This window comes from Ovis canadensis, chromosome 10 (genome assembly GCF_042477335.2).
Source record: "Ovis canadensis isolate MfBH-ARS-UI-01 breed Bighorn chromosome 10, ARS-UI_OviCan_v2, whole genome shotgun sequence".
Taxonomy (NCBI): domain Eukaryota; kingdom Metazoa; phylum Chordata; class Mammalia; order Artiodactyla; family Bovidae; genus Ovis; species Ovis canadensis.
In genome coordinates this window covers 47,696,183-47,713,132 of record NC_091254.1, presented here as the reverse complement: position 1 = coordinate 47,713,132, position 16,950 = coordinate 47,696,183, and the positions used below count along the sequence as shown (strand labels likewise).

The window sequence follows — 16,950 nt, the reverse complement described above, 5'->3', positions numbered from 1 at the left end:
TGTTTGGATTGCTCCAGGCCTGCTGGGGAAGTCAATCGTGGGCTTTAGAGCTGAAAGGAACCATATTGAATGCTCCCAAATTTCACTTTTCATCTTCCCGGCGCAGTTTCCCATTCCCAGTGCGTTATTATGAGCCATGTGTGAACTTTTCCTCCAACTTCTGTTTACTCAGCTTTCCTTCTGCTGAGGCCAGATTACAAGACAGGGCCGGCCCAGCTTTTCTGCCTGGTTTGGCGGTCATGATCTCGGATTCCTTGCCTGCTTTTCCCTGCTGGTCTCTAGAGGCTTTGGTAAAACCTGGGTTTGCCTGAGAAGCAGCACAGCCCAGGGTTCAGAGCACGGGGTCTCCCAGCTGGACTGCTTCTTGTCTGTGTGACCTTGGACAAGTCACCCTATCTTTATGCTTTGCTGCATCATCTGCCAAAGGGGGATCGGGGTGGTGGAGACTGTCAACATCTTAGGGTTTGCCTTGTTCCTTCACTGAGGAATTATCACCAGGATCACAGTCCTACAGGCCAGCACCATGTTTCCCAGGGGTGGGGCATGCTGACCTGGGAGTGAGCACACTGCCCACTCCTTGGAGAGGATCACTCAGTCATCAGCTCAAAATGGACCCACATGTTGAGGAACCTAGCCTGATCTGACTGCTGGAAAGCCAGGCCAGGGAAGACGTTTGCCTGATGCCATCTGAAGAATCCTTAAGAGTCTGGATGAAAATACTGAGTATCAGCTGCTGAAGATTTAGGAACTGGTGGTACTCATGGGCCCGGCCTTAGCTTTCTTACCAGGTATTTGTACCCCAACCAAGACCACAGTGTAGATTCTATAGTGTATATGACTAGCCTGTGCCAGCGAACCTGTTAACAAGGGGCCACCTATGACAGCCACTGAGGACCCACCTCCACCCTCAGGAGGCTTTCTATCTAAGGCAGAAGATCAAGCAACACGTGAGCATCCCTAAGCACAGAGCGGAATCACAAGGCACTGTGGAAAGCGGGTACACCCTGAGATCTGCCCACCTGGACCAGGGGGTGGTTCTTACCTCCGGCTCCAGAGGGAGGACACATGACCTCTCTGAACCAGACTTTCCCCATCTATGAAGCAGAGGTGAATGCTATTGTTGTAGGGCCATCTGTGTGTGTTAACCCAGAGGACAGCAGGTGACCATGCAGCCACACACAGTAGTCTTGCAAGAAGTGGCAGCAATAGAACTGTCACTGGTACGAACACAAGGGAGGAAGTGGACCATTCTGCCTGGAGACACCGAGCAGGTGATCCTTGAACTGAATCCTGAAGGGAGGAAGAGAAATTCTCACTGTTAGAACCATGGCAGAGGTGGGCACTGTCAGCCATGCATAAAACAAGATGGGCAGAGCACCCCTCCAAATAAAAAAGAACCTTGAGGATTTGGAGAAATGTAGACAGTCCCTGTGGCCAGAATGCATGGCTGGGCATGCAAGGTCAAGAGCTGGGTCTTGAATGAGAGACCACAAGTGGCCTCAGGTGCCCTTGTAGCGAGTTAAATTTTGCCAAGTTTTGCAACATGCTGAAAAGCCCAGTGCCGAGTGCCCTATTACACAATTTATATATGGGTTGTTGTTGTTCTGTCGTTAAGTCGTGTCTGACTCTTTGTGACCCATGAACTGCAGCATGCCAGGTTTCCTTGTCCTTCACTATCTCCTAGAGCTTGCTCAAACTCATGTCCATTGAGTCGGTGATGCCATCCAACAATTTCATCTTCTGTCGTCCTCTTCTCCTCCTGCCCTCAATCTTTCCCAGAATCAGGGTCTTTTCCAGTAAGTCAGCTATTTGCAATCAGGTGGCCAAAGTATTGGAACTTCAGCTTCAGCATCAGTCCTTCCCATGAATATTCAGGGTTGATTTCCTTTAGGATTGACTGGTTTGATCTCCTTGCTGTCGAAGGGACTCTCAAGAGTCTTCTCCAGCACCACAGTTTGAAAGCATCAATTCTTTGGTGTTCAGCTTTCTTTATGGTACTTGATGCCCAAATTCACCCTCCAAGGATAAGATAGCCCCATTTTACAGATGTGTGCACTTGAGCTCAAGGAGATTGTCACTTCATCATTCAACTCACCATATTAACTTTTGGGGAATTAGGCAGGCTGCCCACCTGACAGGAATCTCATATTTCATGTTCAATTGTGTTGCCTCATTTTTTGTTTCATGTTTACTCACTTGCCCTTGGATGCATTTAGAACAAAGCAATACCAACAATAAATACACCATCTCCACTGACGGTGAGACTTGAAGTAGAGTTGGGTCACCCTCACCAGCTGGACCACTGACCAGATGAGGTGGAGCCCTGCTTCTCTGTTAAAAGCAAAATACCAACACAGAGACTCATGTTTACTTTGGGTCATATTCTCTCCAAATAAATAAGGCATCCTGTTAAAAAAGAACACATTCTATTTTCTTATGGTAGGTATTAGCTTGAGTGCAAAATAGGATAATATGAGACATTGGGTTGAGGTTGAAGCTATGAATTTCCTGAAATTTTGTGTCACCCAGAAAGGAATAAGACCCAAACCAACCTCAGATGGTTGGGCTTCCCAAATGGTTCAGCAGGTAAAGAATCCGCCTGCCAATGCAAGAGACGCAGGAGACTTGGGAAGATCCCCTGGAGGAAGAAATGGCAACCCACTCCAATATTCTTGCCTGGAGAATCCCATGGACAGAGAAGCCTGGTGGGCAACAGTCTATGAGGTTGCAAAGGGTAGGACATGGCTGAGAGACCGAGCATGCATGCAGGCAATCTCAGATGAAGCATCCTCAATTAAAAGGTGATAAAAGCACACGTTCACATCAAGCCAGGAGTTGGGATATCTGACACACCCCAGAACCCCGAGCTCTGTAATCTCCACTGCTGCTGTGCACCCGGAATGCTCACCACACATTTATTTTGGATGAGTTCTAAACAGGTGTTTCCTCTGGGCCGCAAGGGTTTAACTGAGAGCCTTGCCATGTCCGGCATGTTCAGCTGGAATCGCAGAGTGGAGGCCGTGCAGGCCTGGCGGCTCCTCTGTGCTATGCTGATGGCCGGGACTTGCCAGTTCCCACGCTGGTCAGCACTGGACACAGAACAGATGTTGGGGATTACAAGGGAGGACTTGGGGAGGCTGTGGGCCCGAGCATCTGCGGAAGTAATTCATTGTGGGGACTGGACAGACCCCATGGAACCTGCAGTGAGAAGTTCTAGGAAACAAGCCTCAATGGGCCTGCAGGTCAGGGTGCAAAACAAACATTCTCCCAGTGTCCTTGGATTGAAGGAAAAGTCGTTCATCATCATCTACAAGTCCAGCTGAACAGAGAAGTAAAGAAACCCTAATCCCACAGATACTTGTTCAAATTCTAAACTGTGGATTAATCAGTGAGGTCCTGACTCTGAAGCGTCAGAGTGCTATCCTCTGATTGATTCCATATGAATCACTGGGAGATGGTTGGCAGAGCCCTGGAAGCTTGGTGGCCCATCCTGGGCCCAGCTTCCAGGGGACTCCTTTAAGGCTGGGCTCAATTTATCCCAGGATAACACAGAGTCGTTTGTTCCTGCCCATTTCTGGCAATCCTAAACTTCCTCTGCCCAGCTGCTCCACCAGTGGTACTTGTACTATTGCCTCATCCTCGGCCTGCTTTCCGAGACGCTGTGAGTTAGAAGTCCAGAGCATACAACGCTCTAGGTGGCAGTGTCAGTATCTGCGCAATGACCATCAGTGAGCCTCGGCTGTTTCTTAGCGCTGCTCTGTGGAAAGCTAACCGGAAGACAACTACATTACGCGCTTCTGGGTCACCCTCTGTGCAGGTAATGGACTTCAGTCTGATTTCTCATACAATTCAATTGTGTTGGTCAGTGCATGTCAGTAACTGTTGTTGGTTTAAAAAATAAAGTCATTTAAAGAGCCACAAAGAAAGGAATGGCATGATTAGAATCACCTCAGCCAGTAAAACTCATTGAAGAAAACTTTAGAAATAAAAGTATTTAAATAGGGACTCTAAGTGGAATAGAACTCAGAATACCTTTTTTTTTTTTTTTTCCAGATTTCTCTCTTCCATTAGGTCTGTTGCCAATTTATTTATAGCCTGTTAAGGATTTCAGAGGGCTTCCCTGAGAACTCAGTTGGTAAAGAATACTCCTGCAATACAGGAGATTCCAGTTTGATTTCTGGGTCCAGAAGATCCGTTGGAGAAGGGATAGGCTACCCACTCCAGTATTCTTGGGCTTCCCTTGTGGCTCAGCTGATAAAGAATCTGCCCGCGATGCAGGAGACGTGGGTTCAATCCCTGGGTTGGGAAGATTCCCTGGAGAAGTGAAAGGCTACCCACTCCAGTATTCTGGCCGGGAGAATTCCATGGACTGTATAGGCCATAGGTTCACAAACAGTCGGACACAACTGAGTGGTTTTCACTTTCAAGGATTTTAGTAGAAAGAATTACAGGCAAAGATGTATATTCAACTATTACTGCCTTAGAGTTGATAATGAATTTTTTGTTTTCTGTTTTTTTCTGAGACTGTAGTATATATGTTGTGTTTTCTGGAGGTAAACATATAAACATTTGTGCTAGGGAGAAGGCAGGTAGTTAATATGGAGAACAAAGGAATGGTGATAGGTTGCTAATAAATCTTTTTAAAGAAAAAAAAGATAAAGGAGACATAAAATTGTATATCATTGGCATGAATTTCCATAATGAATAAACAAGTAAAAGTTTGAGAAAAAGCAAAATGGATCCCTGGAATAAACATTGGATTATTCAAAATCTCAAATGCATTAGTAGAATTCATTCATGCAATCAGCTAGGAATTTTTTTTTTAACAGTGCCTCAATGTAACCTAACTGATTTTTGTTTTGTTTTGTTTTTAAAAAATGAGAAAGTGGGATAATTATTGAATTTTGTTTCTCCTCTGAAAGCATCTTCATTTCTCCAAAATAATATAAGACATTTCTATAAAAGAAAAGAAATCCCACAGTGCCTTCAACAATATTAAGGGAGCTAAGACAAAAGAAAAGAAGGTCTAAAATACCATATGATGTCACTTGTATTCAGCATCTAAAATACAATACAAGTGAACATATCTACAAAGCAGAAACAGACCCGCAGACTTAGAGAACAAACCTGTGGTTGCCAAGGAGGTAGGGGAGGAACGGACTGGGAGTGTCGGATTAGCAGATGCAAACCACTATCTATAGGGTGGTTAAACAGCAAGGTCCTACTGGGCAGCACAGGGAACTCTATTCAATATCCTGTGATAAAGCATAATGGAAAAGAAGATGAAAAAGAATATGTATATGTATATATATGTATAATATTTGTATTGAACTCTTAAAGAAGAAAAGAAAGTCTAGATGATTTTATGAAGAGCAAGTACTATCATATGTTATGTACATGACAACCCAGTTCTAACATGAGAAGATGCTGAAATGTAGTAGGCTATCTATAGAAGAATCAGTCAAAAGCATTCATGTGCTATTGCGTCTATGAATTTTTTAACTCAGGAAGCTATATTGAGATAAAATGAAATATATGGGAAAGGGAAACATGGCTGATATGTTTCTATTAGAGTGCGAGGAAAAAATTGCATCTGTTTTATGTAAATTTTCAGCAGTGACCTGGTAAAGAAAGTCAAAACTACATTAATTAAATTTACAGAGCCAAAAAAAGGTGAAGACCCAGGAGGTGAAACATAAAAATACAGATGGACTGAGAGAGATGAGAGGAAATAGACAGACCTTTACAACATGATATTCAGCTTAGAAATATGCACGCAAGTACGATGGGGAATACTAGCCAAAAACAGATAGCTGGGTTAAAAAAAAAAAAGCTAATAAAACGTTGAGTCTGAAAAACCATACAGACCAAAGCCAGGAAATTACACAGTTGTGGATCCCGCAGTAACTGTAAATTAGCCCCATGGCACATGTGTAGTATTTCATATTCCGGGATGTGATGCTAACTTTCGCGCATAGACGTGTGTGCGTGTTTCATCTGAATTATAGCTGTAACAGGACAGAGGTGAGACAGGATGTGTGATGGGTCTCCTGCTCCTTTTCCCAAGTCCGTCTGGAGCCTGGGAGCCCGAGGAAAGACTTGGGAGGAGATAGGCTTTCGTTCAGTGTCGTTATTCATCGGAGGAGCTGGAGGGTCGTTTCTTGACAGTTGCGAAGTGCCATGTGTGTCTGGGGTCTTGGAAAGTTGCCCTTAGCACCTCTGAGTTGACACTGGCCCTTGAACTTTCCAAGTCACACCTTCCGCCCCATCCCCTCTCTGCACTCTGCTGGGACCATTCTCCCACCCTGCCCTCCTGATTATTTTACCTCAGGGCTTCCCCGATAGCTCAGTTGGTAAAGAATCCGCCTACAATGCAGGAGACCCTGGTTCGATTCCTGGGTCAGGAAGATGCCCTGGAGAAGGGATACGCTACCCACTCCAGTATTCTTGGGCTTTCCTGGTGGCTCTGCTGGTAAAGAATCTGCCTGCAATGTGGGAGACCTGGGTTCGATCCCTGGGTTGAGAAGATCCTCTGGAGAAGGGCACCGGCTGGTGGTGGTTTAGTTGCTAAGTCGTGTCTGACTCTTGCGACCCCATGGACTATAGCCCGCCAGTCTCCTCTGTCCATGGGATTTTCCAGGCAAGAATACTGGAGTGGATTGCCACTTCCTTCTCCAGGGGATCTTCCTGACCCAGAAATTGAACCCAGGTCTCCTGCATTGCAGGCAGATTCTTTACCTACTGAGCTATGAGGGAAGCCCTTATTCTGGCCTAGAGAATTCCATGGAATCGAAAAGATTCGGGCACAACTGAGCAACTTTCACTTTCACGTCACTTTCATTTTACCTCCCAAGTTCTTTCTCTCTCCTATCCCATCCCCCGCTGCCATCTCATCTTGCTGGACAAGCTCCATCCGTCTCTCCTTCCTTCCCCCCATTTCCTCATGCTATCGCTGTACCCCGACCCCCATCGTCCTCCCCCTCATCATCCCTAAAATCTCCTCACCTCAGAACCCAGCTCCATCCTGGACTCCCTCCCCCGAAGCTTCACTGAGTCTTGGTTCCTCCTCCAGCTCCCCACCTGCTAGTGTAGAAATCACTCACATGGTAATCTCAAGCCTTCCCCCACCCAGTATTCCCTTTCCTTGTGATCTCATATATTTCCACAGATTCACCCATCACTGGGTACATACAAGCCTCTGAATAAATAGAGCTAGCCCACCTCTCCTATGAGAAGGCATAGCCCTGGGGTCAGACAGCTGGGTTTATAACCAAGGCCAAGTGCACACTGCTTACCTCACAACAGGCCAGTAAATCCAGAGAGGAGCTGTTGGGACAAGGAACAAGGACTTTATTTCTAAAGCCAGCAGACCAAGAAGATGGTGGGCAGGAGAACTATCTTCCCAGAGTTAGAATTCAGGCTTCTTTTATACTAAAAGGGGAGGGAGTGATGTCAAACATTTCTTGATTCCGGCTAGACTCCAAAGGGGATGTATTAATTTCTTCTTGCCCACAGTCGTTCACAGGTGGGTCTGGTCAGGATATTTCCTGTGACCTAAATAAAGGTATTTTAACTTAATGCTTGTTACCCAAGAGACAGAGTTCCCAGAGCTGGGCCGTTACGTGTGGCTTATAGGCAACATCCCTTTAGTGATTAACTTGTAATGGAATGCAGAGGACCTCATCTGTAAGCTGGGAGTTGCCATAGTGCCCGTCTAACCTGGATGCAGGGATGATGGGGGAAGCTGACTTGGTAAGGACTGAGCACACAGCAGGCTCTTTCCTTGTCGTCATGGCCTTCCTCATCCATCTCCAAGTGGTCATTACTGGGAGCTCCAAGTTCTCTGCAAAACCGGAACTTTCTGAAAGTCCACCCCATTCAGCCTCAGGACCTGTGGTTCCACCTGCTCTTCCTTACGGGTGCTTTCTTCTTCCTGCCCACCCCCTCTGTTGCCCTCTGACCAGTCAAGGCTCACCCTTGTCCCCCTGGCTATTTCAGAGACCCTCTTTCTGTGGAATTTTTCAACCTGGTGAGAGATTTCACATGGAGAGACAAAGGATGTGGAGTCAAACCCCCAGCCTAGTTGAATATTGAATATTGACATGCCACTTGCTTCATATCTTTTCAAAAAGAAAATGTTAGCCATGCTGTTGAGTCCTCCTCGGGAAACTCCCTGTCTCATTCCTCTTGAGTTAGAAGTATTCTCATTGCTTTCATGTTTACTATTCTCATGCATATAATATGTATGTAGAAAATATAAACAATGGGCAGTGTTAATTTTTGCAGGGTTTTGGAACTTTACACAGATTGTATGATATATACTCTTCCCCTCAACACTGGATTGCTTTGGTTTTTTCCAAGACTGGCTTTTGAGGATTAGCTATACTGATGCATATGTAGCTGACTCATTTTAGTCCTGTGTTCAGTTATATAAATATGTGTGTGTGCACTCAGTCATGTCCAACTCTTTGCAACCTCATGGACTGTAGCCCACCAGGCTCCTCTGTCCATGGGATTTCCCAGACAAGGATACTGGAGTGGGATGCCATTTCCTTCTCCAGGGGATCTTCCTGACCTAGGGATCAAACCCTCTTCTGTATTGGCAGGCAGATTCTGTACCGGCTGAGTCATCAGCGAATCCCCCCATATAAATATGCCAGAATGCATTTCTCCTCCTATTAACAAACATTTAAGGTTTTGACTTTTGGTGAAGTTCAATCACCAAGAATGCTGTAGTGAACATTCCTGCACAGATTTCTGTATCTGGTTTTGAACATGTACTCGTATAACCAGAGCGTATGTATTACTGGGATTGGAATGCCCATTGGAAATCTCTTAGCCTGTGGCTTCTCTTTAAACTCTGTTATGTTGTGCTTTAGTGCAAGTCTTCCATTTTAATGCATGCTCATCCATTTCCCTGCCTAGTTTTTGCTGTTTCATATCAAATTTTCCAAAAGCTAATCAGGGACTGTCCCACCTTTTCTTCCATAAGTGTTAAGCTTTGCCTTTCCCCGGGAGGTCTCCGATCCCCCCAGAAATGATGTGTGTCTGAGGCTCGAAGCAGGTGGAACCAGATATTTGCATCTGGATGAGCTCCTCCCCCCTGGGTCTGTGGGACTCCAAACCTCTGGGTCTCTAGCTCTGTCACTGGGATTCTGCACATCCAGGCCCCCAGTCACTGGGGTTGCATCTGAGGGGCAGAGTCTGAGCAGTGGATGGGGGTACTCTGTTAGCCAGGCTTAGAGGACCATGAGCCTTTGTCTGCAGGTGAGTGGCTTGAATATAGAGCCTGTCTGAGATGATCCATGCTCCGCTGCATGGGAGGTTTTGTCCCTCTGCAGAGTCTCAGAGTCCTGAGATCTTCGGTATAGCTAAGGCTAAGTGTCTAGAAGCTGGAATCTCTAGAGAACAATTGGGCCATCCACTGGTAGCCTCTTTTCCACTTTAAAATTGTTGTTGTTCCATTGCTAAGTCATGTCTGACTCTTTGTGACCCCATGGACTGTAGCACACCAGGCTTCCCTGTTCTTTACCATCTCCCAGAGCTTGCTCAAACTCATGTCCATTGAGTCGGTGATGCGATCCGATCTCATCTTCTGTCACCCCCTTCTTCTCCTGCCTTCAATCTTTCCCAGAATCAGGGTCTTTTCCAGTGAGTCAGCTCATCGCATCCGGTGGCCAAAGTATTGGAGCTTCAGCTTCAGCATTAGTCCTTCCCATGAATATTCAGTGTTGATTTCCTTTAGGATTGATTGGTTTGATCTCCTTGCTGTCGAAGGGACTCTCAAGAGTCTTCTCCAGCACCACAGTTTGAAAGCATCAATTCTTCGACACTTGGCCTTCTTTATGGTCCAACTCTGACATCCATACATGACTACTGGAAAAAATACATAGCTTTGACTATATGAACCTTTGTCATCAAAGACCTTTTTATAAAAATGATTGTTTCCTAACCTGTTAATGCCAGCCAAGATGCTGTGAAGACTAAGATGTTGGTTTTGCTTCACAGGTACCAGCCTTAATAAGACTTGTCCTACTGAGAAATAGTAAGGACCATGAGACCCACTCAGACCCTCAGCTGTTCCAATACTGGACTCTAGTTTTTATGGATATGGCACTTTGTTGTCTGTTAATTGAGACAGTGCACGTCTGCTCGCTGGGTCAGCACATTGCGTCACCCTCTGGAACAATGACATTCCCATGAAATAGCCCAGTTATTAAATCCATCATTGAAAAATGTTGCATTTTAAGCAGAATGGAAAAAGACAAGGTCAGAAAAGTTGCAATAGAGTAGGACTTCTGAGCTAAAACTTGCAGCTGGATTATGCATATCTAAAGGCTTGCAATTTATTGAAATAAAAGTTATTGAAATGCTAGCAAAATGGTAAAGAAAATACTAGACAATTATGAGGAGCCATTAAAGCCACTGTCTGTTGAGAATATGGATCTCAGACCACAGGAGAAGCCCTGGCACCAGAGTCAGAGAGACCTGGCTTCAGATCCTGACTTAGCCCCTTACAGGTGACCTTGAATTGGCCTTGAGCCTTAGTTGCCTCATCTGTAAAATGGGAACAATTAGTGTATCTCTTGCAGGGGGGGTTTTGTAGGGCTTAAAAACAATATATGTGGGAGTGCCCAGGAAGAGAGGTTTAATAGAAGAGAAGCAGAAATCAAACCCGTCTCTTAAATAAGCCTGAGGCAGGTGGTGTCACCTCATGAAAGTAGGAAATGCTAGGGGAGGAGTGGGGGGACTTGGGGGGGTGATTTTCGGTTACTCAGTTCAGTTTCAGATGCTCAGTCGTGTCTGATTCTTTGTGACCCCATGGACTGCAGCACCCCAGGCTTCCCTGTCCATCATTAATTTCAGCTGCTAATACACATCTATTATTTGGGAAAGGGAATTTGGAGCTGGTGCAGGGTGTGTTGGCGGATTCTTGTGTACATCCAGCAGTGTGTCCATGGAGATGAGAAGGTGCCCACAACACAAGCTGTGAGTGGATAGAGATGAGGCCCTGGAGGCATGGATGGCCCTCCTCCATCCCCAAGTCTCTACAAAGGGACCTTGAAGTTGGTGCGTACCAAGTGCTCCAAAACCTTGGAGAAGGGAAGGCAGAATAGTTGTTGCTGTGAAGTTTCTAGCTTCAAGAAATAAATTTACTTTAAAAGTAGAAAGCATAGTTTTCATTTCTCAATCTGGTCCTTGGGATGGATCATTTGCGATTCTCAGTTTATCATAAACTGTTAATGAAGTCAAATCTTTTCTTCCCAAGACTTTTTTTTTTCTCTTAAAAAAAAATAGCAATCTGAACTTTGGTTGGAGGAGCTGTAAAAAGTAACAGCAACAGTGAGAGAGAGAGGAAAAAACTGCAGAAGGGCTCCCTGGGGGGCTGCGGGCTGCTGCTCAGTTTCAGTTGCAGTTGTCAGAGGTAAAGAAAACAGTGGAGAAAATGTCTCATCAAGGGTCCCGGGCTGCTCTGCTCCAGGAAGGCAGCAGAGGGCTGGAGCGCAGCCAGAGGGCGGGCGGGGGCTCAGACACGGTGCCCCGCGCCAGCCCTGAGCTCACTGGCGGCTCTAAGTCATCTTACAGGCAGAGCTGTTTCCAGATCAGATGTTTGGGGGTTGGGAGAGCTAGGAAGACTTCAAGGAAGGGAGGAGAACAGCCTTATTTTTGAAGGTTTGCTCGAGGCTTTGGTGGCATGGATCGTCTGTGAGTGCAGCTGACAGTGAGCTGGGTACCACAGCCCCTCGAAGGAAGAGCTTCCACTGTCCTGGTCCTGGCCACTCAGGGGAAACTGAGGCAGGCAGAGGGTAGTGGCCCCATGCAGGTGTCACCATCTAAAGCTTAGAGGCACAGCTCCCTCCCAGCTCCGTGTGAACCTAAAGTCCTTGCTCCATCCATCTGCTCAACTGCTAAGAAATCACCCAGGACAGCAAGAGTTGGTAGCCTGAGGCTGCTGCCCAGGGGCGAGGACTCTGCCCCTCCATCCCCAGCAAATGCTCATGGTGACTCATGGAGGAGAAGAAGATGGTGGTCCTGTTCCCAAGGGGAATCCTTCTTGTCCCTTCTGTGTCCATTCTGAGGTCTAGATTGAGAAGTACCCCCAAGAGATCCAGTGGGTTGGAAACATGGAAACCTTGATCCAAGTAGGATCCACCTGCAACCTGAATCAGTGAAACTGTCGTGTGACTGAAGCCTGGTGACCCACGGCCCCTTTGTGTCCCCCCAATGCCTGCTCCTGCCCCTCCAAGCTCCCACCTCAGGGACTGGTTATCTAATGTGTAAATAGTCTCCACACCAGATATGTGTTCTTGACTGTTAAGCCCACTCTCCTTAATTAATTTCTCTCTCTGACAGCGGATGAGGTAGACACACATACCCTGGAGGCTCGGGGACGTATCCTGTAGCACTCACTGCATCTCCAAGTTCATGTGTATTTGAACACTCTGGTTTTACCAATATGAAATGATCCATTTTTCAAATCTTTGGGCGAGATTGAAGATCCAGGAAAATGTGACCTTTTATCAGGTGGTTTTTATTCTAATTTAGAATATACATGTCTTTCAGGTCACATTTGGAGTTTTAAAGATACTCTAAATGCCCAAAGGGGTGATTGCAGAGGACTTCACTGTAAGGTGGAGGATGCCCTGTTTGGGATATGTGTGTCAGCGCACACATCGTATGAATTACCTGGTTCCTATTGTCTGCCTCTTCATTCATGGGGAGATGGCCCCACCAGGTCCCTCCCAAGGGAAGCCCCTCACCCCTCACACATAGGGAGGGAATTGGGTCCCTGCGGAGATTGTAGTATTGATTTTTTTTCTGTAGAAAAGGGACTGGGAAGGACGCTTTATGGGAAGTCCTGGCACTCGGTGACGCACCAGGCAATCTTGGTCTCCTCCTCCAGGCAGCGGAGCAACTGCCGTGGTTGCCTCCTCCATGGTTATCACAGTGTCCAGAATCCACCCCACAACAGGAAACATAGACCGACCTTACCCAACTCAGGCTCCTCCAGCCTCATTTCTAGAACCTTCTTTTGTCTGTCACCATGTCCACGGGGGGCTGGACCTGAGCACCACGGACGTTGTGTGTGTGTGATGAGGGGCCCACAGAAGTTTCTGCATGCCCTAACCCCTGGCCACTTGTTTCACGACATCCCTGGTCTGTCCAGATGCAATGCCGTGCTGTATTACACTCAGACCAGCTCTGCCCTCTCTGGGCTCTCACCAGCTGAGGTTTCATTATCAAGTAGCTTCACGCCCAAGCCTCGCTTTCCTCTGATTTACTGCAAGAGGTCCCTCTGCATTTGGCCTGTGTGCTCAGCCATGTCCAACTCTTTGTGACCCCATGGACTGTAGCCCGCCAAGCTCCTCTGTCCATAGGATTTTGCAGGCAAGAATACTGGAGGGGCTTGCCATTTCCTTCTCTAGGGGCTTTTCCTGGCCCAGGGATCAAACTGAAATCTCCTGCATTGGTGGGTAGATTCCTCACCACTGAGTGCCCAGGGAAGCCCATGCATTTGGCACCCAACCCAAGAGTCCTCACTGGCTAAAGATGTAACTGAGGGCGCCTTCTTCCCAGTGGGGCTGCTAGCACATCAAAAGGATGCCTCGCTCAGTAGTGTACGTGAGTGGGGAGAAGGGAGTAAGTCATGCAGCTTGTCACCCAGTCCAGCTTAATAAACCTTTTTTTTTTTAATGCTAAGAGAATAAGAGCAATCTAATTAAATCTCAATTTCAATACCAATAGCTGTGGCCTTGCCAAAGATTTCAGTACCTCGAACTTAGTCAATATGTGAAAATCAAGACACTAGAAAATCTTTCTGGAGACACACCCTTAAAATCAGTTATTTCCACGACATGTTTTAACAGCTCCAAGCTTTAAAAACCAGCGACAAAACCATACTTCCAAATCCCCACATAACCTTTGCCAACTGGGTTCAAAGATCATTTTCTTCATTTCCCTCAGCCATAAGCGTTCTTACTGATGTTTCATAACCCAGTTTAAACAGCACATACATGATTGTTATCAAATGTCATTTTTACTGTTCTCAAAAAGCAGTTCCCAGCTTTATTGAGACACAGCTGACATCTAATATCGTATATTTAAGGGGTACATGCAGCTTGTCGATTTGATCCACTTACGTCCTGGAAAATGATTATCATCACAGCACTAGCTAACACCTCCAGCCCATTACACAACTGTCATTTCTATAAGATGTTGTTTTTAAATGACTGTATTCTTTAATAAATATACCAGCCGGTAATGATCCAGGATGTAGCAACCCCAGAAATGTAGCTTTAACAAGCCCACCTTCTGCTGCTCCATCAACCTGGGATAGTTTGGAGGAGGAAGGCGGGACCTGCAGAAGAACCTGGATAATTCAGCTTCTCCCTGTGGTTTGCTTGGGCTGCTGTGGCTGGGCGGGGGAGTTAAATTTTCCTTCTGTGTTTATGCTTTCTGTATGAGAAATGGGAACTCGAGATAGCCGAAGAGCTCTGAACACGGCAGTGCACTGCCTCTGAGAGACCCCCACGTGCGTTTTTCCTAACATGTGATCTCATGGTGGGTCCAATGGTTGGTGGTCTGCATAGTCTCAGTGGATCAAGGCCTGGAGTGATGCTCTGTGTTTGAGGCCCAGGAATTTTTTTTTTTTTTAAGGTGAGGAGATTCCAAAACAGAACATACAAAAGCCATCATATGCATCAGTGTATATGGACGTATACACAGCATGTAACACTTAAAGAGGCTGTGTAACTCTGGGTGGGCTGCATCAGGAGATCGCGTCTCAGGTTTGGCTCTGAGACTTGGGCTAAGCCTGCTTCCTTTCCCACGCCCACTCCTGTTGCCGTGAAGGGGCTTGAAGTGCTTTGTAAAAGAGGGAGACAAAACTCGTCAGCCTATCAGGATGGAGACAAGAGCTGATGGAGATCATGGTGAGGGGCTCTCGCCACCGGTTGGTCCCCTTGACATTCTTCCTGAGTGTGTATTTCAGTTTTCATTGAATTTAATAACCTTCTTTTGCTTAAGGGGCATTTTATACTGATTGAATTACATTTCTCTCTCTCAGCAGTGTTAATGCACGTGTCACTTCTGGTTTTTGCAGGCAACCATGGTTCTGAGCTCTGCACACTTCTGGCTGGGATTATTTCTGGTTCCCACTGCATGTCTGATCGAAGACGTGGCGTGGAGAGCGTAAGTGAGAGATAAAGTGATACCCCAGGTCTTGTCCTGTGTCCTCCATTAGTCTTTAGTGAGCCCCACCATAGGGTGTTAGATGCTGTGAGATTTCTGAAGTCACAGGTCTCCTGCCACCTGCCACAGTAGGTATAAAAGATGTTGGCTTGGTTTGTTTTGTTTTGTTTTGTTTTTCTTTTAACCTGCACTTCACCTTGATATGAGAATATAATAGAAAAGGAGTCAGGCTGTGTGAAGGTCAAGAGAGGTATTCCTTGTACAGGATTATAAGGGAGAATTTCTGAGTACAGATCCATTCCACCAGGATTAAGAAGCATAACTCAAAATTCATTGATTTTTTTTTTTTTTTTTTAATTAGCTGTGTCGGGTCTTAGTTGCGGCACATGGGATCTTCACCGCGTCGTGCAGGATCTTTCTTTGTGTTGCATGAACTCTGCAGTTGTGATGTGGACTCAGTAGTTGCAGTGTGAGGACTCAGCTCCTCCAGGCATGTGGGACCTTAGTTCCCTGGCCAGGGATTGAACCAGCATCCCCTGTATTACAAGGCAGATCCTTAACTGCTGGATCACTAGACAAGCCCCTCAAAATTCATTGATTTTTATCAATGCTGAGTGATCACAAATATAGAAACTCCATGCTTAAAGGGAAATTGCGTGTATATGTATGTCATTTCAAATCACCAAATGCTTAGAATCAAGTAGTCTTTGTTTTTCCAAATTATTCCCAGTAAGAATCCTTCAAATATAATTTTCCTGAAGTGTCAGTGTACAAGTCTATGAGAAGATTAATCACAATGACAAAATTATCACATAGGTTCAATAGGAAATGACTTATGCTCAATTTTTATTTGTGTTTCAGAATATATTATTTTCTAACTATCTTATTTACAATGTGAAAAAAAGGTACAAGGTTCCAAGATAAAATAAACTTTATTTCATCTGCAGGGAAAAGAAGGAATACTGTAAAAGAGGTCAGGTTGCTTTTGAGGTCAGGGTTAGACCTGATGACTTCTACTGTTGCCAGCTTCCCTGAAAATCGAGACTCCTGGATTGGTATTACTTTGGGCAAAACATAATTATTTGGCGTCTCTAAGGTAGAGAATTGAGACTTGATTCCAAACTTTCCAGAAGACATCAGATTTCATTTTTCTCTCTCCCTTCCTCCCACACTCAATGAAGAACTGCTCCTACCTGACAGGTAGGAATGTATTTTGAAAAAAATCTTCATTTTGGCATTATCTTGACAACCGATGATCCACAGAGAGAGAAGGTGGGAGAGAGGATTTTATAGCACATATTTGGGGTGTTTTCCTTTTTTCCTTCTCTTCACTAAGTTTTACAACTGTTAGTGAAAATTAAATAACTGTGATTTCTCAAAAACTTTATCACTACGTCCATTTTATCTGCTAAAACTGTTATATCTGCTATAAATAGAATTGGAATCCTTGAAAATCAAACTATGACACCCAAGAAAGATGTTTTCTTAATCTAATAAATGAACTGAAAGAAAATCTGAGTTCTATGACTTGTGCTCATAACACAACCCAGTTATGGCATGATATATTGCCTTGCCAAATTTCTTCAGTTTTGCAAGATCATCAAGTTAGTTTTGGGTAAATAGAATGTGGTCTTGATTACATCAGATCACTTTTTAGTGTATAGTTTGAGACTAGTAACTTGATTATAAATTAATCTTGGTTTCTTTTAATTTAACTATCAAATTAATGTCATGAAAAATTTTTATTAGTATGTAATT

General features: G+C 45.3%; 1 protein-coding gene across 1 annotated transcript in view; it reads left to right on the top strand.

Moving 5' to 3' along the window:
- Window positions 1-16,950, top strand: part of LOC138446887 (phospholipid-transporting ATPase IB) — a 480,129-nt gene that overhangs the window by 407,831 nt on the left and 55,348 nt on the right. The window contains exon 34 of the mRNA XM_069602276.1: window positions 15,104-15,192. Within this exon, the coding sequence (XP_069458377.1) occupies window positions 15,104-15,192 (89 nt within the window). The remainder of the gene's footprint in view (window positions 1-15,103; window positions 15,193-16,950) is intronic.